General features: G+C 39.1%; 1 protein-coding gene across 4 annotated transcripts in view; it reads left to right on the forward strand.

Moving 5' to 3' along the window:
- Nucleotides 1-21,880, forward strand: part of ATP2B2 (ATPase plasma membrane Ca2+ transporting 2) — a 403,583-nt gene that overhangs the window by 312,299 nt on the left and 69,404 nt on the right. For 3 of the 4 annotated variants that reach the window (XM_054281062.1, XM_054281063.1, XM_054281064.1), the window contains exons 8-11: nucleotides 86-211; nucleotides 11,051-11,215; nucleotides 13,292-13,506; nucleotides 14,961-15,203. In XM_054281062.1, the coding sequence (XP_054137037.1) occupies nucleotides 86-211; nucleotides 11,051-11,215; nucleotides 13,292-13,506; nucleotides 14,961-15,203 (749 nt within the window). Of the gene's footprint in view, nucleotides 1-85; nucleotides 212-9,419; nucleotides 9,462-11,050; nucleotides 11,216-13,291; nucleotides 13,507-14,960; nucleotides 15,204-21,880 lie in introns of all 4 variants that reach the window. The other variant, XM_054281065.1, reaches the window with a different exon arrangement.

Below are 21,880 nucleotides of genomic sequence, written 5' to 3' on the forward strand. Positions count from 1 at the left end.
ATCTCTCTCAATACTTTCAGAAAAGCCTTGCATAATTTTTTACATTTATTTTTAGCTCTCTGTAACCTGTCTTGCCTCTTTTCAGGCACCCATGTCATGGAAGGCTCTGGGCGGATGCTGGTGACTGCTGTGGGGGTGAATTCTCAGACTGGCATCATCTTCACTCTGCTGGGAGCTGGGGGAGAAGAGGAGGAGAAGAAAGACAAGAAAGGTAAATTTCCCATCACCAGGATGCTCCAGAGAAAGCTCCTGGGCTTTGTGCAGCCAGAACTCTCCTCCGCTCTTGACAAATACATGGGATTTTTCAAACTGCCTTTTTTTTTGTTTTTATGACACATTTTTATCATCACATGTCACACAGAAAAACAGCTGAAGCTGTTAACCAATAAATCCATTGGATAACAAGATGTTTTTCCAGTGTGAAACTGCAGGCTCCCAGTCCATACTGAATTGCAAGGGGATACCTGGGCATGCTCCAGTTGCTGTGGCTTCTCTACATGAATCCATGCTCACCTACAGTGTGCTAAGATTTTGTGCTTTTCTATCAATTCAATATTTTTTCTCCAGAAAAGAAACCCTTTGGCCATGGAAATAGCATCTGTCTTGGAGCTTCAGGATTAAAATAAAGATAAGCCGTGGCTCTTTGCTAGCCTGGTTGTTTAATGTCAGTGGCTGACTTGAGAGGCATTTTAATTTCTTCAGGTGTAAAGGTCGAGCTAAGAATAGTAAAAGCCAAGAATGTAGCAGTAAATGTTAGCAGACAGTTCTACTTTCATGTCCTGCATCAGTTAATGAAATCAAGAAGCCTCTTTGGGCTTTTCACCTTATTACAGTGTGATGTCATAAGCATTTGCTAATTTGTGGGCTGCACACTAAGCAGAAACGTGATTTAATGTCTGTCCTTGCCAGTTTTTCTTTGTGCAGTCTTGTAAATTGTTCTGCTTCCACAATTTCATTCCAAGTCTGTCCTAAGAATAGTTGTCTTTCAGACATGATTAAGGGCCAATTAATACAGGTTTCTCAGACATTTCTGCTCTTTCTAGTGGTCACTATTAATTAAAAAAAAAAAGCAGTTAAAGCTTTACTGAACATTTTATTTGCTATCTCTCAGGCAATATGATTCCACCTTTTTTTTTTTTTTGTTTCCATCATTTTATATGAATCTGCAGATAGGAAGGCCAAATTCTAATGGTTTTCAGGACTACAATTTCCATTTCTGAGTATGTTCAGTGTCTCCCTTTGACTCTTTGCTGCTTAGAGGAAATCCCTTTTTACTAAATGAAATGTTTACCATTTCATTTCTGCATAGAAAAGCACAATAGCTGCCAGGCATGGGGGGCTCCAGGAGAATTAAAAGGAGAAAAGACTGAAACCTCACAAAGCAAAACTCTTTTATGCCCGACCAGTTTGGAGCAGCACCTTGGAGTTTGCTCTTGCTGTCGTTCAGATCGGGGAGAGAGGAGGAGCAGCTTCACCCCTGTGGGATTGAGAGCTCCCTGGGCTGGGTTTAACTGGACTGGGCTCCTTAGGCTCTGCTCAGACACTGCTGGTTATTTCAGGTTTCACAGGGAAGAGCCAGGAAAGGCAGGAAAAGAGAAATCAGGGAGCTTTCTCCACTTTGTGGCTGTGATTTACCCAAAGATTCTTACAGAGGTGTGTTAGAATTTGGATGCATACACAGAATTTAGTTGAACATGGCTCTGTATAAACACCTAAAATATAAATAATCCATAATATAGAGAATTCCTCTACATTTTCTGATGCAGCTTTGTGCTCATGCCTGGGCAGAGCTGGTGGCAGATGGAGGTGCCAGCTCAAATGAAAACCTCTGGAACATAAACCTGCAGTTCTCAGAAACCCTGCCCCTTTCAGTCTGTGTGGGTGTGTGCTTTTATTGTTCATTAACACTTTAAAAATCATCATGCAGGTGTGAAACAGGAGGAGGAACAGCAGCTTCCAGGTAGAGTAAGAATTGTACCCCATCCAATGATGCAAATCAAGGGGGAACTGCTGATTGAAATAATCCTCTTCGAATCACTCAAGTTGAAATTAAAAAATGATTTCAAATCAACAAGATTGCTGGTGCCAAATCTTTTGGTGAGCAGGCATTGTTGGTGTTGCAAATCCTCCCGTTCAGCTGGAATAATCAGCTGTTCTCCAGAAGTAAATTGCAAAGTATTTCATGAGGAATACTTGATTTGCTGCTAGCAGCTCACGCTGTGCTGGTTAGGGTGGGGATCCAAACGGAATAAAGAGCGAGCACGAGTCACCAAAACAGTTTAAGTCGTTGCCACCACAGTAATCAAATTTGCAATTGAAATTTTCCTCCATGCAGTAGCACAGGGTATGTTTTTAAATCCTGGGAGCTGTTTATTTTCTTCTCCCAATTTGCCATTTGTAAATAAAATCAGTCCATTCTTCTGCAGTACCAGCCCAGTACAGCATGAAATAATCCCTGTGGGGCAAGGACTGGAGCAGTTTGAAGTCTCAGTCAGGATCCATGGGAGGACTTGGTTCTGTTGTGAGCAATTAACCACCAGAAACAAAACAAAATAAATTTTGGCTATTATTTGCAGAGACTAATTTTATTGAACTTCACGATAAAAACATAGTAAAATGATAAAACCTTCTTCAAGCTTTTCAATTTCCTGTTAGGAAAGATTTCTCGTCCAGTTTTTTCTAATATGTGGATAATGACTGAAGAGAAGAAGACGTTTTCTTTTCGGATTCTTCTTTCATGTCTTCACAAACCAGGAAATGTCTCATGTCCGTTTTCTGGATTTAAAATTATTCTCCTCAAGGCTATATTTGTCTTTTCCACATAAAATATAGGAAAATTCCATGTTTCTAATCAGATCAATGTGCATTTTACCTGGGTGATGGCAGGACATGGTTTGAGCCCTGTTGGACAGGGATGTATCAGTGATGATAAATCATAATGGGCAAAATTATTTAAAACATAAAATATTTACCACTCTTCTATGTAGAAGTATGTACAGATGTAGATACAATACATTTTTAAATGCAAATTTTAAAGCTACACAAACGCTGTATAAATTAACTCCAAAGGAAACATTTCAACCACTTTAAAAATGCATAAATTACATTAAAGTACCAAAAAATAACACATAAAAGGACTAAAGCAATGTACACAGGACTGTGTACAGCCAGTTCTCACCAGCTCCTTTAACTTTGCTAAATGTGTTTCATATTTCTCTTTTGTTATTATTATTGTTATTATTATTATTGTTGTTGTTATTTGAGTTTTCAGCTTACTTTGTGACACCTTCCCAATGCCACATTGCTTTGGAAATTTGTGTTAATTAATTTCAAACTCTTTGATTTTGAGAGCAAACAAAGCCACGAAGGCTTTTCGCTCTGTCACGTGCATTCGTTCGCGTTGCTGTTATTATTTATTTATTATTTGCTGTTTTGTTGTTGTGCTTTTTTGTTTATTTATTTTTTTTTTTTACCCATTATTGCTCAGTAGGTTCTTCCCATCCCTCCTCCCACCCTCCTCCAGCCACAGATGGTGCAGCAGGTGCAAATGCCACTGATAATGCAAATGCCAGCTTAGTCAATGGTACGTCACAACCCCCGGCTTGTCTGATTTGATGGATTTCTCTCCTGACTGTGTCAAATTCCCTCTCCCCTCGCTGACCTGCACAGATGTTGTGTTTGTGTGACTGCACTCTGAGAGATCCTGCTCCACACGCTCTGCAGGAGCTTGGCACAGGGGCCCCAGGGATGCTGCAGCTTCATGCCCCCAGAATTCAGCCTGGCAGAGGCAGAGTTTGGAATCGTGATTTATTTGCCATTTATTTGCAATTAAAAGAAGCAGTTATGTCAGGCCAGTTTCAAAACTTTCAGGCAGATTCACCTGATGTTTTATTATAAAGTTTCATTATTCAGCATAGATCTGGAGAAGAGCACCATGAGAAAGGGATTCTCTCTGCTTCTCCTCCTTTTCACTCATAATTCTCACACAGTTCTGAGAGAGGGCTGGGATCAGGGATCTGTCTCTATTTCAACCAACACCATGTTAGGAACAACTTTTGCTTTTTTCAGCGTCTGTTTCAGGAGGGACCGAGAAGTTTTGTGATATTTGTGTGAGCCCTCAGTGACTTTCTCCTGAGCCTGCCTGTGTAAACTAAACCCAAAGCAAACTATTCCTGCAGCCAGTTTTGACTCTGTCCCAGGACAGATTCCTGACCCTGCTTGTTAGCACGCAGATATTTCAGTGGCTCTCCTAACAGAGAAATTCCAGTGTTAAATTGGATTGAATGGGTCAATATTAGTGTAGGCATCAGCTGTATTTTGCTGCTAATCAGATGCATGAGCCTTTATTTGCCAAGCAACCTTTCCTTCTTGTGCAGAGCCAAAAATACTGATTAAAGTCATTCTACTTTTCATCACATTGGTGAAAAGTTTTTTTCCATGCAGGTTGCATTTCGCATCTGAAATTAGAGTTTCTGACAGCAATATCAAGTGCTAAACAAGGAACAGGATTTACTGCTGTAGGATCTTATTTAAAACAGTGACACAGGAAATCTTTAAGCCTATTTTCAAACCATTTAAAAGAAACATATAACCAGATTTAAAACCCATTCTGGAAAACTAGGATTTACAATCCCTACATCTCCTTGCATGGCAGGGGCCTCCATCACCCTGGTTCCAGATTCCCTAGAGGGCAAGAACCAGGGAATGAATTGTGTTTTATTCTCCATTGCTGTGAGGGTGCTGAGGTCCTGACACAGAGCAGCTGTGGCTGCCCTTGGATCCCTGGAATGTCCAAGGCCAGGTTGGACACTGGGGCTCGGAGCAGCCTGGGACAGTGGGAGGTGTCCCTGCCATGGCAGGGGTGGCACTGGGTGAGCTTTAAGGTTCCAACCCAAACCATCCTGTGATGGTTCTGTGATAATTCCACTTTGGTGAGTGTAAAATCCCTGCCAGCTGCACAGGAGGGATGGGAGCAGAGTTCAGCCCCTCTTTGCTGGTGCCCTGCAGGTGCAGAACGAGCCCTGGGCTCTTCTTAGAGCTGGGACCTGCCTGGTAAATCCCTGTTGTGTTTGGGCTTAATGCTGAGCTTAATGAGGAAATTGAGTTCCAGGGGATATTAGATCAGTGTCGGAATTAGGGATGTGATTTTCCATCATCCTCTCTCCAGTCAGGAACAACAGTTACTGCCCGTGTTTATCCTGGAGCTGAGGGATACAAGCTCAGGGCTTTGCAGTGTGGAGTGAATTTTTTTGTGCAGTTAAGGATGTTTTGGATTTTAGTTCCTCTGAGATGGGGCAGGTCAATAATTCTGCTGGTCTTTGATCAACAAGGGCAGGAGATGCTTTCCACAGTTCAACTGCTCAGAGAACTCAGGCAGGCAAGCGCAGGTCTGAGTGCTTTGGAATTATCTGGGAAATGGGCAACTCCAGATTCCTGGTAATTTCTCACTTAGCACTGCTGATGAATGCTGTACTGAAATGAAATACTGCATATATATGAAATACTGCTATACTGAAGTGAAATTGTGAAAATGTAGAAATGGTTTGGAGGGGAGAAAGGAAGGAGAGGATGAGTTACAAAGCAAGGACCCCAAATTCATCTGCATATTCCTTTGGTCTGGATGAAATGAATATTTTTTGTAAAGCCTGAAAATTATTCCTGAGGTATGACTGGAAACAAGAATTTTACCTACAGTCTTTGTGTAGGAAGTATCTTAAAATAAGAATTAATAATTATATACTTGAATAAGTAGCAAGCTCAGGAAATGCTGTTGCTTGAAAAATTAACCAATTACATTTCAGATAAAATATTTTCATTCTTAATTATCAATAAACAATTGACACAAAAGAGTTTGTTGTCAGCCTATGACCCTGTAGTGATAAAATCATTTACTTTGTGACCCAGCCTGTGTATTATGTGCTGTACTAAAGGAACTCTTATAAATTTTTATAAATGTTGAGTTTTAGTAGTTGAGATCAAAATAGAGAATTGTTGCTGATCTCATTATCAGAACTATAGACAATACATTAAGTTTTTGAAAGGTTGCAAGTTAAGGCCATAAACAGAGCAGAAAATTTTGCAGAAATGTAGTAATTCAGGAAAAATAATCTCATTCCAAAGTATTATATTTAGTAAAATTAACTTGGAAAAATGAAAATCAGGGAAGCAGCAATCAGTGTTTACAGCTTGTTTACCCCAAATTTGATTTCCTTGTAGTAGCTCAAATTACCCCAAATTTGATTTCCTTCCAATAGAGCACTGCCACCTTCCTAAATCAGGATTTCCAGGGTGGGTTGTTGGGGTTTTTAGGCATTTGTGAGATAAAGAATTTTCTACTTAAATGTGTGTTTAAAAAATATAGAAAAGGCATAGAAATGGCTGACCAGACTGAGAGAAATCTCTGCTGGAATATTTCACATCTACAGCTAATCCCAGTGCGGGTACTGAGCTACTTCTGCTCCTGCAAAGCAATTTGCAGTTTGAACTCTTTAAAAAAAATTATTTTTCTATTTTAAATACATTTTTAAATTTATGTTTTAATCCATTTCTGAATTGCAAGTGAAGTTATTTATTGAATGCATAGAAGGATTATCTAAAACTTCCTGTTTAACACAGTGGTTTCCTCTCAGCACTTGCAACATAATTCCATTATTTTCTTTGGTTGATTCCAAACACTTCTTCCAATTATAAATATTTCCAAATGAGGGAAATAATTTCCAAAATAGTGATAGGACTTTGTTATTCTGTGTCATTGGCTCTTCCTCAAGGACTGCAGCAGATAAAGGGGAGGCTTTTCTTGGGAATTTTGTTTGGTGAAGTCCATGCTTTTATAGTAAGAATTTAGTCAGTAAAGGTGCCACGAGTCCTTTCCAAAATACAAGAATTGTAGTGAGGCAAAAGCATGTGAAAAAATATTTATATTTAAATTCAGAACTTTCAAATCAACAGCAGAATGCAGATGTTAGAAATGTTATTCTGAACTTTGTCATCTTTGCTTAGAAAAGTGATGAAAAACTCAGATGGATTTCTCCAGCTCAAACAACACTTATTTTTTTATTATTCCAAAAGAAGAAAATATTTTCAGAATTATGTAAAAAAATACTGTATTTTTAAAGAATTATTTTACATGACGCTATCAAAATATTAATAAATACTCCTCCTTTTGACAATTCTAAATAATGCAACCAGGAGAGAAGGATGGGGGAGTATTTGTGCCTGGAAGGAGGAAGGATCTCTCTCAGCAGTGGTGATTCTATCACCTTTCTTTCTGCCTTCATTTCCTTCTTCATATTTTATACCAAAGTGCAGCCTTAAAATTATTTGGCACAAGAGGATATAAATAGCTTACAGTTTCCTTTTCTTTATCTTGATTACCCAAATTAGCTTCTCTTTGTTGTTCTGTCTAAATAACTGAACTGTAACTACCTCTGATGATTTCCCCCACTCAATAACATGCATGCAGTAGATTAAGAATATTAAGAATGTATTTTTAAAATACCTGAGTTTAAAATGTCATTAATGATTGTTTATTTTGTGTACTGTTATTTTCAGGTAGCCAGCCAATTGTTGGTGTAATTTATTATGATAATTATGCTATCAAATAGCAAATATATGTCCTAAAAGTAAATATTTTAATTAGGGAAAAAATGTTTGTGATTTGTCTGCCAGTTGAGACAGTCACATTTGAGTTTTGTTGGTGATTTTTATCATTTTGAAAGCTGAATATTGTTCCATTTTTTTTTTGCCACTCCAAGGTTTGTAATTGCAGTCTGCAAAAAGGATCTCCAGAGCAGGAAATGGAGCAGACTGCCTGCTCTAAATTAATGCCTTCCAGTTCTTAGGGATGACTTTATGCTCCAGCCAGAAATCCAGATCTCCAGAGATCTTTTGTGTCTTCCAGTAACTTTATTTAAAGCCCTTCTAAGAAAAACAGCCACCAGGCAGGTACTGAGTCCAACTGTGCCCCCAGGCCAAGATTTTATAGGGAATTTCACTGTGGAAAGGAGCTTGGTTTGCTCAGGTTCATGGATTCCTCTCTTGTGCAAAGTGTAAAACTCTGGAAGGTGGATTCTGAATTTTTAAAAGTCGTGTTATTGCCAGGGTAGGAATAGAATTAGAAATGCAGACAGGCAGCTGATGGCAGTGGTTCATTGCAGTAATTCACCTGAGCTCTGAGATTATTTTAGGACATGAAAGCCTTTCCCTGGCTCTGCTTCTGGGCTTTGGAATTTCCCAGTGTGACGCTGGGGCCTATATTTGACAAATATAACACTAATTTGGTCACTTTTGCTCTCCTACTTAATGCAAAGAAAATGTGCAAGAGATGCATCTTAGCTTTTCCATTCTGTTATGATTTATTCACAGCAGATCGAGAAAATTAATCCACATAGCAGTCAGAAGAACAAGATGTACCTGCTGGCACATTTTTTAATAAATCCTGATGGTGCATTTCTTAGTAGAATGTGTCAACAATCCTGTAATGGTATTTTAACTGAATTTTCCTTAGCATCATTTTTTATTGTGCATTTTACAGAACGACCAAAAGACATTGTCATCCATTCTGAGATAATGTTTGTTGTAACCTTTTCCATAAATTTATATAATTACTGTGCAAGTTTTGTAAGAAATCCCACCAAGAAATTTTTAATTCCTTTGAAAATATTTAGCTGTAATTCTGAATACCAAAGTTTTGTATCTGATTTGTACATTTTTGCCATTTTTATCTCATGCGCACTTTCAAATGACATTTCCACTTGAAAAAGGCACAAAGGAATGAGGACTTTGCTGTGGTAAAACTGTTGGTGGATAAAATGTCAAGCTGGAAATTAAAGAGGCACATGGTAAATCTATGTTCAGGATAAATCTGAATTTAGGTCACCTGGCGCTTGTATTTCCAGGAGAAATTTGCTAATTAGTACAACCAAGTGAGGAAGACATAATTTTAAAATCCTATCTGATTTCCATTTTTTATTTATTAATTTAGATTTATTAACACCATTGTTTCTATTTTTGTCAATTTAGTAACATGATTAATTTAATTCTGGAATACATTAGGAAAGCCAAACTCTATGTGTGTGCCAGAATTTTTAAGTCTCAGCCCTCTGAAACATCAGCTCAGGAATATGATTCCAATTCTTCTTTCCACCAGAACCACTTTATTAGTTTCCCCTTCTGAATTGATGCAGATTCCTCAAAAACACATGCTGATATTCAGCATTTGAGGTGTTCCAGCCCTGAGCTTGGCTGGAGTTCCTTGGCCCCTCTGTGAGTGCAGGTGTGAGGGCAGGGGATAGTGCCCAGGTGCCCGTGGTGTGCTCATGGTTTTTTGTCTCCCATTTTTATAAATCCCCATTTTCGTGTTCTGTCTCAGCTGAAGGTTGTTTACTGTCTGTTGTCTGTTGGAATTTTTCATCATTTAGGCAAGATGCAGGATGGGAATATGGAGAACAACCAGAACAAAGGTAATCTTCTTTGCTATTCAGGAGGTTGTGGATTGTATTGTTAGCATGTAGTTCAACCCTGTCCCAAAGTACAGTGAGAACCTGTGGTCTGTGCCTGTGTGTGAAACTGGCCCTAATTGTTCAGAATGTCCAAAAAACCCCAAACAGCCAACCCCAGCCCGAGAGATTGTAACTCCCACAAGCTGCAGAGGTTTAGGAGAGGAGCATTTTAAAGGGACCATTTATGGATGTTGCTTTCATCTCACCAAGCTCATTTGGATTAATTGTTCCTGTGCAAGTTGTGTATCCTGTGTGTTGTTAGTGATTTTCCAGCCCAGTTTTTTTATGTCTCATCATCTCTGGTGTCTGATGGCATTGTCTGGACATCTCTTCATTTGCAGGGGAAAGGCAAAGCAATAAAAAAAGGAAACCTTAAAGCCAAGGTGTTATCTAGCAGTGTAAAAGCCTTTTATGAGGATAAACAACAGGAAGATTGAGAGTCCTAGGTGTTTCTTATTTAATATACAATGTCAGGAAGAAATTGGAATCAATATTTTGCTTTCTCTGAAGCAAAGTTATGGTTCCCTTTTTATTATAAGACACAGCTATCAAGAGCTCTTTGGGTTATACCAAATTAAACGACAATTTTCTCTTCTCAGATAACATTGAACATTGTAAAGGTGATGGCTCAGAAACTGGAGAGAGAAACTCAGTGGTTCATGGTACAAAAGTACCAAATAAAATGCTATTAAATAATAAGCACTCAGGCTAGGTAGATAAATTAGATTTCCAGGTCAAACAAGCACAGTCTTGTACAATCTCTTCACGAAAGCAAAGCTGTTTCATCTCATCCTATTTTATTTATTGTGCTCAGTACAAACCAGACACATGCACATATATCCACTGCAATGTCATTGCTTTTCAGAAACAGGTAAAAATAAAGCTTCCTTCTGCTGGCATTCTGTCAGGAAAGGAGGGATCAGCCCTGAAACTGTGTGCGGGTTTTGTGGGGGAATGGTGATGCCACCACCACCAGACCCGAGGGCTGAGCACCTTGATCACGGAATGCTGAGGAAACTTTATAACTGAGGGATTTTCTGGAAGGGTGGATGGCAGAGGGTGGTCCCCTGGTCACTGAGGTGCCCCTGCAACCCAGAGAGGTGGCACACAGGTCACCTGTGCAGCCACATTGCCCTTAAAATATTTGCATTGGAAATGTGCATTGCATTCTAAGAGGCACCCCAAAATCCAGAGAAATGTGGAGCTCGGCTGTTGCAGGGAATGCTGCAGTGCTGGTGCTGTCACCTGCTAAGTCACCTGCAAGACATTCAGTGACATATATGTGTATGGCCCAGAGCATCATGGGTGGGGGTCCAAATGAGGGATAAACCCCAATCAGTGCTTTCCAGCCCAAATGCCCACGTGTCCTGAGGGATGTGCTGGCACAGCTGTGTCCTGCAGAGCCCTGCTGGCCCTCCAGGGAGCCGAGGGTGTCCCTGGCACAGACTGTCCCAGGCAGCCCCTGTGGTGCTGGCTGCTTCAGAGAGGATAATCACGGAGGAAAGGAAGGGATAAAGCTCTGGAGTGACAGTTTTGTTCTGCATTATCAGCCAAGCAGCAGGACGGGGCTGCTGCCATGGAGATGCAGCCGCTGAAGAGCGCGGAAGGGGGAGAGGGAGACGACAAGGACAAGAAGAAATCCAACATGCACAAGAAAGAAAAATCTGTCCTGCAGGGAAAGCTGACCAAGCTGGCAGTGCAGATTGGCAAAGCAGGTATGGCTGGGTGACACCAAAGCCCTCTGGGGCACAGGAGGCAAAGAGCTGCAAAGCAAATGGTTCTGAAAAGGGACAGGCCCTGTTTTTACTGCAATATTTGGAAATGGGTCATCACAAAGCTGTTCTAAGGAGAATATGTGGTACTGGAGATCTTTTATTCTCCTAAAAATCAGCTTTGACTGTCAAGGAGCTTTGGGCAACTTGGATTGTAATGAATATTTGAATCAAAATGAAATGCAGCTTTTCTCAGAGTTAATATTCCCAAGTGCAGTAATTACGTATTTAATTTCCTCTCCCCTCAGAACTTGGGAGCGCACAGTTTCAGAATCTCTAATGCCATCTCAAAATATCACTCACACAGTATTTTCCTCTCATTGATTCTGAAATCATTCTGTTCTCCCCAAATATGCACATTCCTGCCTTCTCCCCAAGCATGACACATCTCTGGACTCCTGTATCCAGAACCATCTGGCCCCTGGGCTTGGAAGCAGCACTTCTCCAACATGTGGGCAGAGAGTGGAAACCTTCCATAAGGGCCTAAAGTTCCTTAAATTTGCTTTTCTCGTGGTAATAAAGAGATTTTGATCTTCTAAAAGGGATTTTGATCTCAGCTCCTTGGTGGAGGCCCTCCCAGATCCCTTTACTCCTGCTCCATCTCCCTCAGCCTTCTCCCTCAGTTTGGATTTTCCCCTTCCCATCCCCCTGTGAGTTCATCCCAGGAGTTGATCACATAACCCCTCGATGCCAATTCCCTTTGCCTGAGCAGAGTGTGACCAAATCCAGGATTATCATCCCTGATATCCAATTTCATGCCTTGTCCCAGTTCATATTCCTCCTGCTCCTCTCCTTTGTTCCCCCGATGAATAATTCCTTGGATTAAATACCTTTCTGCACTGCCTTCACTTCTGCTCTGGCACGTGAACATCCCTCTTGAAGTAATTGTGTAGGGATTTCTGACCAGAATGTGGCAAGGAACAGGAATTAAATTAATTATCATTGCCTCATTTGGTTTTTCTTTGGTGTTAAGCAGCCTGTGGGGATGTCTTGTGTTGTCAGGAGTATTTCCCTGTGCAATATTTTAATAGATTTTCCTTTATCCTCTGGCACAGAGCGATCTTCCTGACTCATCTGTTTCCTGTCAACCTTAGCATCCTTCAACTTTACCAATTTTTCAAAAACTGCAGTTAAGACATGAAGTTCACAGCATTCTCCTTCTACTCTATGATCTCATTAGGGAGAAATTAATTTATTCCAAAATGCAGGCTTAATTCCATCACACAAACCTGCCAAACAGGGCTGTCAGAGCAAGGCAAAGCTGAGGCTATAGTGGAAATTTTATTTGTCCACTCAAACCCAGGGACAAAACTGTAGAGCAGGAGTCCTATCCCAGCAGTTGGGAGAGTGGATGGAATGCTTGGAACATTTTGTCAATTCTGTGAAATATTTGTTGGTGGCTCTGTCTCTTTGGAACCTCTGCTCATGAAAATAAAAACTCTGCAGATGTTCCCTTGAAAAGGGACACCTTGGAAACACCAGTATTAGTCGCATTTTAAAGGAACCCAGTGAAAAACTGTCCTGTGGATAATTCTGCGTTATTGCCTCTTTATATTCACCCACACTCATCTGTAGGGCTTTTCTACAGTATTTTATAGCAACATGGGAGACTCCTTTGCACAAGCCTCTAAAGATGTACTTACTTAGAAGAAAGGTGTTTAAATATGGATAGACAAGTAATTTGTAAAAGGTGGGGGTTAAAAGGACAGATAAATGTTGTACCAGGCAAAGTAATGTGCTAAATTGAATAAGCTTAACTTAAGTGACAGAAGAACTCCTGCACTGCCTGGAAAGTTGTAAAGGCAGCATAAGTGCTTAAAAATGAATTCCTAGAATTCCTTGTGCACTGTAAATATATTATGGCAATGTTTTTTCTTCATTGTATGGTTTATTGTTATTGGTACTGGTGAAACATATCACAAAGAAAGAAAAAATAATTTCCTATCAAATCCCAATTTCTAATTGCTCATGTTCTCAGTGCTGTTTGGGTTTATGGTAACTGGTGATTTCTCCTCCCAGGTTTGGTGATGTCTGCCATCACTGTCATCATCTTGGTACTGTATTTTGCCATTGACACATTTGTGGTCAACAAGAAGCAGTGGTTGCCTGAGTGCACTCCTGTCTACGTTCAGTATTTTGTTAAATTCTTCATTATTGGTGTTACTGTGCTCGTGGTTGCTGTTCCTGAGGGACTCCCACTTGCTGTCACTATTTCTCTGGCTTATTCTGTAAAGGTAAGAGACATTCAAAATAATCCAGGGAGAACAGTGCTGTTTGCTTGAGTTCACCACTGAGTTGGTCCTCAGGTTTTATCAGATGGGATGAAAAATGGTCTGAAAATTATGTGCTCAAAAGGTTCATGAAATTGCTTTAAAGAACACTTATATTGAAAGTATTTCTAACAAAAATGCCAATACATCTTTCAGCACATCTCCTTAAAACTGCACAGTGCAGGAATATCAAGCAGTAGAAATACCTACTAAATTTGCAAGGAATTTATTGAGCAGAATGTACTCTGAAAATAGTCCAGTCTTTTGATATAGAATAATTTTGTATTCAAATTTTCCTGTGCAACTATACAAAGTTTTGACAAGGATTTGAAGTCTTCAGGAGCATTTCTCAGAGAAATTGGAGCTTCTCAAAGAAATTAAGATTTTCACTGAAGCTTTCATGTACTTTTCTAAAATGCAGTTGCAGTTCTTTGAAGTCAATGTAAATGGTTCTATTAGGAAATTAAAGAGGATTAACATCCTGGACTTCAGGATTACTTGAGCAATTTAATTAGATGATTTAAACATTCAAGGAATCTTAGATGAAGATGGTGTAAAGTTGATTTCCATTTACCATGTAAACAAATTAACTTAGGAAGTTTAGGAAGTAATCTCTTGGCATCTGTGCAGCCAAATATCACAATTATTTAAAAAAGGAGCAAGTCTCAAAGATGGGGTTTGCTAATGAAGAATGCAGCTGCTTTGAAAATGTTTTCTCATTCTCCTGATGTCCTTCCTCTGATACCCATTCTCTTTTGCATTTCCCCCAAAATGTGTGGTCCATCTGTGGAATACCAGGTAACATCCTGGCATTCCAAGCAGTAAGAAAAAAAACCCAAATGTTTGCTATAACAATAATGTTTAAAAAATGCTGTTATCTCTGGTTCCTTCAGATCATCTTTGCTGTTCTAGGTGTTCCTTAAAATGCAAACCTACTGCAGGGAAATGATGCAACTCTTTTAGTTTATCAAAGGCAAAATTACCTCATGGAAGGGCAAAATTTCCTCAAGGATGGGCACAGCTTTGCTTTCTGTAACTGGGATTTGGGGTTATTGGCCCTCACCAAAGCTCTGCTTTAGAGGATGTTCTCACCAGCAAGACAAACTGTGGGCTGCTTTCCTTTTTACGACTAAAATCCTATCAAAGTCAACATTGAAGTGTTTCTTACTTGGGTTTTGGTGGGTGCAAACCTTCTGCAGGAAAACAATGCAATTCTTTTAGGTTATCAGAGGCAAAATTACCTCAGGGAAAGGCACATCTTTGCTGTCTGTAACCTGGATTAGAGGTTATTGGCCCTCACCAAAGCTCCGCTTTAGGGAACGTTCTCATGTGGGCTGCGTTGCTTTTTATGACTAAAATCCTGTCAAAGCTGACATTGAAGGGTTCCTTACTTGGCTTTTGGTGGGTTTTCCCCTCAGAAAATGATGAGGGACAACAACCTGGTGCGGCACCTGGACGCCTGCGAGACCATGGGCAACGCCACGGCCATCTGCTCGGACAAGACGGGCACGCTGACCACCAACCGCATGACCGTGGTGCAGGCCTACGTGGGTGACGTCCACTACAAGGAGATCCCCGACCCCGACTCCATCCCTGCCAAAACCATGGAGCTGCTGGTCAATGCAATCGCTATCAACAGTGCTTACACTACCAAAATTCTGGTGAGTAGGTGCTTGGGTTTTTTGGGCAGTTAAGTGAGGCCTAGCAGTGATGCCTTGTGAGGGCTGAGCTAGAGCAGAGGCTGGGCAGAGTTAAAGAATAAAGCAGGGATTTATTAAAATGATCTCCTCCATGGATGCACCTTGGGCAGCACAGAAGCCCAGCTAGGGCTGCACCCAAGATGAACCAAAATGGTCACACAATGGTCAACTGGTCACAGGTTTTCTCACTTTCATTAATTTTGGTCGATTAGCATATTGGAATTAATTGTCCAATTACAGTTTTAGGTTATGAATCTCATCCTTCTTGTTTTTCTCTCTTCAGCCCATGTTGTTTGTGCTCCTGGGCTGAGATTTGGATCATTTATCCTTGGTCCCCAGCTGGAGCAGGAATTGTTTTGTCTCCCTGCTCTGTGCACAGAGCTTATTATTCCCTTATACGAAGCCCAGACCTGTTATTTTTTGTTTGTATTTTCTACTTTTATTAAGTTTGGGATTAAAGGTACTTGAGACAGAATTTTATGTTTGGACATAGGTGTTCATTATTTATCAGTGAAAAAGTCTTACAGCTATGAGTTTGGTAGCTTTTTATTAATAAGGCACAAAATGCCTAACTAATTACTGAACTATATTTTGTTACTATGTCTTTTAAGACTAAACTATCTAATTAATAAATGACACTTAGATTATTTTCTTTTTTAACTTAATAACTGATCTTTTGAAGCTTGCAAGGCAGACTTTTCTGTTTTATTATAAAATACTACTTAAACTCATGAAGAAGAAGGAAGGAAGTGAAGAACAACTTGCTTCTACTCTAAAACTTCTAATTTGCTTCATATTTATTTTTATATTATAAAACTCTAAGCTTTAGAGTTCTAAACTTTTAGAGTTTTAAAGTTTTCTAATTTGTGATATTACACACTTTTAACTAACTACACACTTGTAATCTTAGTGCTATTACTTAATTTTGTAAGTCTTTCCTACAGCTTCAGGTTAAATGTAGTGTTTTCTTGTGTCTGTGCCTTTCAGCACAGAAAGCTTAAAATTTTCAGCATCAGGATTCTAACCCAGACCCACACATGAAAGCAGCACAGAATCTGAAAAATAAAAGGTAAAACCTCAGGTATCAGCAGAAAGAGGTGAATTTTTTTTTTTTTTAGTGTTAATTCCCTAATGTGTTATTGTAAATGATGAAGCAATAAATACTGTTGAGGTCCTCAAAATGAGAACAGGTGCTCTAAAAATGGTGTATTGTATTGTTTTTTTCAAGGACAGTGATTTATTTAAGAATGCAAGACCATGAGACATTTAAAAAAACTCGTACTGAAATTAGATTTGGGTAGCCCAGTTTTGGTGCCGATAAACTTGGGAACACAAATATGTTGGTAACCCATCTGGTCTTCACTGAATCTTCATGTGTGCAAAATGATTTTTATGTGTCTAAGAAATTTCAATTAATGCTCAGAAAGCACAAATTGGATTGGTAAATCAGTGAGCTCAATGACCTTTATCCATTCTGGTTTCAGGTGAGTTACATCCTAAGGTATTTTATTCACTCTGTGCAGGAGGCCAGAGTGGAACATATCCTGTTTGCTTGTGGCATTGGCTTCTTTTGTACAGAACTAATTAAGAGACTGAATTTTTTTGCAATTCCAATAGATTTGTTCTTTGAAAGGTCAAGCTGAATGTTACTGTTGCTGTACAAATAGATTTTTTACTTTCTAGTTTATGAATACAAGTATTGTCCTTTTTATAGGTCTGTGCTGAGCTGCAGAATAAAGTCAGATGCGTACTTGATGTTTGTTTTAAAAGTGTTCTCTTAAAATGCAATCAGAGAAAACAAATCCTGTGTGATAACTCAGAGTGGATATTTTATGGCAGCAGCTCCTTAAATTTCATTTGTTCATTTCCAAACCGGCAAGAACAGTTTGTTTTGTTTTTACTGGGTAATTCCTGCTCTCACAAATCAATGTAATATTTGATTGCTGGGGAGAGGAAAATGCACCTTGGTTATTTAAATGTTGTTACAGCCTCAGTCAGCTCAGGTGCTTCCTCCTGGCGAAAGAGAATAAAACACCTGGAAGAGGATCAGGACAAGGCAAGGGGTTTGACTTTGGGAAGGCTTTGGGAGAACATTCCCAGTGTCAGCAGAATTTTCCTTATTCCCAGGGAGCAGCAGGGCAGGCAGGGGGTTGGTTTTTCAGTCAGGTGTGACTGGCAGAGGCTTATACAGAGTTTTATATTTTGCTGCTCATTCTGAGATCAAAGCCAGTACCAAAGTGTTTCTGCTCAGCTTCCACACCAGTTCACCCCTCTGAATCCCAGAGTAAATGGGAAATCATCAGACTTTCCACATCTGCAATATTAAGTGTATTAATCTGTCTTTTTCTTGTGGTTTATGGAAACATTTCTGGTCAATACTAGTTCTAAAATGGTCTCAATATAATTGTTTTTTATTCTGACTTGGCTTCATTGTTCCTTGTTGGAATTAGTTCTATGTTCTTATTTAAAAGAGTCAATATTTCAGCATTTCAGTGCTTTTTAAAATTTGCAGAGACTGATTCTAAGTTGATAAAGGGGTGAAATCCTCTGGATGCAGATCAGTGACTGCTTGAACTTATCTGTTTAAAATTAATGGAGATCTTTTAGATCTTATGAGCTAAAGCTTTGCAATATGGACTCCATGAGAACCACAGCTCCAATCTCAGGGGATTTCATTTTATTCACAGTTTATAACAAGCTGACCTTTAAGTTACAAGATATTGTTCCATAGCCCATTTTGCATCCCAAATAAATACAGTAAAAAGCACCTGAGGGAGTTGTTTCCAGGATAAATAGACAGAAATCTTTTCCTTCCTGCTAATACAGAATGCACGCTCGTGTGCTCGTTCTTGCAGCATGTTTAATCAAATTGTGAATTTCAGCTGAAACCCAAAGGGCATTGGAAGGGTTCTGTCGCCAAGAGTGAGTTTTGCATATTCTATTTTTAGCTCTCCAGCTACATGTGTGCTGTAAATTGCTCTTTGTGTGAACTTCTGTTCACAAGGATCACATATGGGACCATAAAATTAGTCAAGATGCTCTGCTGAATTAGAAATATTCCCTCTTGCATTGTCTTTTGATTAAGGGGCAACTGAACCATTGATAAAAATATAAAAAGGGAATAATATCAGTGCTTGGCATAAAAGATTTGAATTTCCCTGAGAAATTAAACACAATTTATTCCAACTGAACAATAGCATCATTAAATATAGCTCTTTTTACTGCTTTCCAAGATTAAGTTGCTGGGTGAGCTGATTTTGCATCCCTTTAGCTTCAGAGCAACTTTTTCTGCTGTTTGTGGGAAAGGAAAGGAAAAAGGAAAGAAGGAAATTTCAGGAAAGGAAATTTCAGGAAAGTGGGGAAAGGAAAGGAAATGAAAGGAAAGGGAAATTGGAAAGGAAAGGGGAAATTGTGAATTGGCAGCAGAGGAGTTTGCAGGAGTTCTCCCCATTGCGCTCCTCTACTTACAGGGTGCTTTTCCCTGTTTTTCTGCACCATGTGTGCTCCACCAACCCAAGCTGTGTCCAGAGGGAGCTTTGCAGTGCTGGTGTTGGTAGAGAAGGGCTTGAGGGAATTTTGGTGACAATTCAGCAGTGACCATCCTTCAGCATGTTTGTGTGAAGCTGTTCTCCAGCAAACCTTGGTGTTCAATATTCCTGTTTCCACACGGAAATAAATTCAGGCTTTGTGCATTTCTGCCTGAGAGCTGTGGTGGGGACTGCAAAGACACTGAGAGCAAAAATTGCATTTTGGGAATCCTTTGATTGCTCTTGGAGCAGGAGAACATTGATCTTGGATGCCAAGGAGCAGTGATGAACCAAAACCACTGATTCCAACTTTCTGTGCAGCTCTCGCTTTCATAATTCCAGTTTTAATTAGAGAAGAATTTCTTCTTTTAATTTCCTGGCTGGGTGTGATGTGCCTGATTAAGAAGACACCACAATTAGGGTTTAGCTGAGGGATTTTCAGCACCAGTGGAAAAGTCCCAGCTGGAGCTGTTACTGTGAGGATCTGACACCGACTTTTCATTTGTTACTTGATGGGTGTGAGGGATAAAAGGCTCATTTTGCCCGTGCTGGGTGAATATTTGAATTTTTAGTGCTGTTCTGGCTGTGATTTGGTACATTTTCACAGAGTGGGGCAGGATCTGGTGGCAAACCTTGAGCCAAAGGAAGAAACGTCACAGGAAAGTGCAAACATCCACTTCCTTCCATATTCAGTCCCTTTTCCCAGAGGAAATAAAATAAATTATGCTGGTGTATATGTTAGTAAATATTCATCAATTTATGAATGTGAGCTGGGAAGGCTTTTGGGACAAAAAAGCTGTTATTGGATAAAACCTGAAGGGAAAAATGAAATAAAACACAAAGAGTACAGACAATTTTATTGCAGCTGAAAGGCAGAGCAGGTAATAATAATATATCAGACACCCATAATATATAGAAGCCATAAAAAGCAATGACAGCCTACAAAGGTGAAATGTTGAAAGGAGAAAAAACCAAAATTTTAGCACAATCTTGCTGCTTTGCAAGGATTGATGGAAATCTGTTGCTGGTATTGGGAACATGGATGTGGTGGCCAGGTGAAAGTTCTTTTTATTTGGGAGAATATATTTGCATCCCAAGCAAGAACAGCTCTCTGATTGTTGGGAGACACAATGTCCTGTCAGGAGCAGCCTTTGAGAAGGTGTGCAAAGTGCAAAATATGCCTCTTTCTTTGAGATTTATTTATTATTTTATTCAAAGACTGAATTTTATTCATCAAATACTTGAATAATCTTGACTTTATAGAGATTATTTATTCATTTTTTAATTCAAATACTGAATTTTATTCATCAAATACTGCAATAATTTGAAATTTTAAAAAAAATTTAATCAGATAAAAAATAGTCCCAATAATAATTATATGTATATGTGTATATATATATATGTATGTATATATATATATATGTGTATATATATATATATATATATATATATGTATGTATGTGTGTGTGTGTATATGTATATATATATATATATATATGTATATGTGTGTGTATATATATAATTTAGGCAATAGAAAATTCCTGGCATTTCCTTTTACCATTCATAATTCCAGCAATTTCAATATAGTAAGGTCTTCTAAAAAAAGCCCAACTTTAAATGTTTTTTGGGAATATAGATATTTGGAAGTTTCCTGGCAATAATTTCAAAACTTGAGATGTAGCTGGTATATTTATGGATTTTTCCATACATTTCCCCACATTATGTGTAAAGTTTTTAATGATGGGAAGGAGGATTGAAATGTCACTTTTTAAACAGTGGTTGCTTGTGGCTTATCTGACACAGAATAGACTTTACCTTTTTCTATCTATCTTTATATGTATATGTAAATATACATATATATATGTATTTTTTTTTTTTATGTGTCTCTGTACTTATTTGCAGTTTGGCTTTGCAAATAGAAAGGAAGATGTAGACCCTGAGTTTCTAGGAAAGGTTTTTTAAATTTCATTTTTAAAAAAGCTCAAGCCCCAACAGGTCACACCTATCAAGAGAAAATCAGGGAATTTCTGTGCCCTGAGGCTACAGCAGCAGAGCTGTCTGCCAGGGGCTCTCTGCTAAATGAAATTGCTGTTCTATGTCACTAGAATTCCCTTTTTTATTCCAAGGAGAACCATAAAGAAACAGCTTTTGACCTCCAAACTGCCTTTTTGAGCTATTTTGGCATATGGAATTGCAAAGATATTTTTACTCACAGGGTTTGCTTTAAACCTGTTCTCAAGCTCTTTGTTTCTTGTGCTAAAGAACAGGTGATTTTCCCATTTATTTTTGCTGCAGGTGAAGATTCAAGCCATCTCTTATTTTATCCAGCTCAATTTCCCCATTTCTACTAAAAATGATAAATTCTTAAAATAAAATAAATATTAAAAAGAAATAAAAAATAATTTAATAAATCAAAATAAATCCTTAAAAAAACCCCTCTAGACACAAAATATGAGGACATAAATGGTCACAAAAGAGGTAAAAAAGAGGAATTAGTATGGATAGATTGAGGAAAGCTGTTATTTATGATAATTTCAATGACAACAGAGTCTCTGGCATGGCCTAAATGTTGTTTTTTCCTTCTGCCACTGACATCAAAGCACAAGTGGCATCTCCAGCTGTTGATTGGAAGTGTTTGGAAAAGATCAGTCATTTATTTATCAGGGGGTTAAGTGCCAGTCCAGGCTGAGCTGCCTGGGCCAGAGCAGTGGGAGCAAAAGAGAGGATGGGAAAAGGAAAAACAGAGTTGTAGGGAGGGTAAATTGAGGGGGAAAAGGGAAAACTGGGAGGGAAAAAAGGAAGGGAAGTGGGAAGGGAAGGAAAAGAAAGGGGAAAAGGAAAGGAAAAAGAAAAGGGGGAAGGAAATTTCAAGGAAAGGAAATTGCAGGAAAGGAAATTTCAGGAAAGGAAATTTCAGGAAATTGCAGGAAAGGAAATTTCAGGAAATTTCAGGAAAGGAAAGGAAAGGGAAAGGGAAAGGGAAAGGAAATTGTGAATTGGCAGCAGAGGAGTTTGCAGGAGTTCTCCTCATTGTGCTCCTCTATTTACAGGGTGCTTTTCCCTGTGTTTCTGCACCATGTGTGCTCCACTAACCCAAGCTGTGTCCAGAGG

Source organism: Melozone crissalis, unplaced genomic scaffold, assembly GCF_028551555.1.
Source record: "Melozone crissalis strain CALT ecotype California unplaced genomic scaffold, PUWL_Pcris_2 ptg000029l_1, whole genome shotgun sequence".
NCBI lineage: Eukaryota > Metazoa > Chordata > Aves > Passeriformes > Passerellidae > Melozone > Melozone crissalis.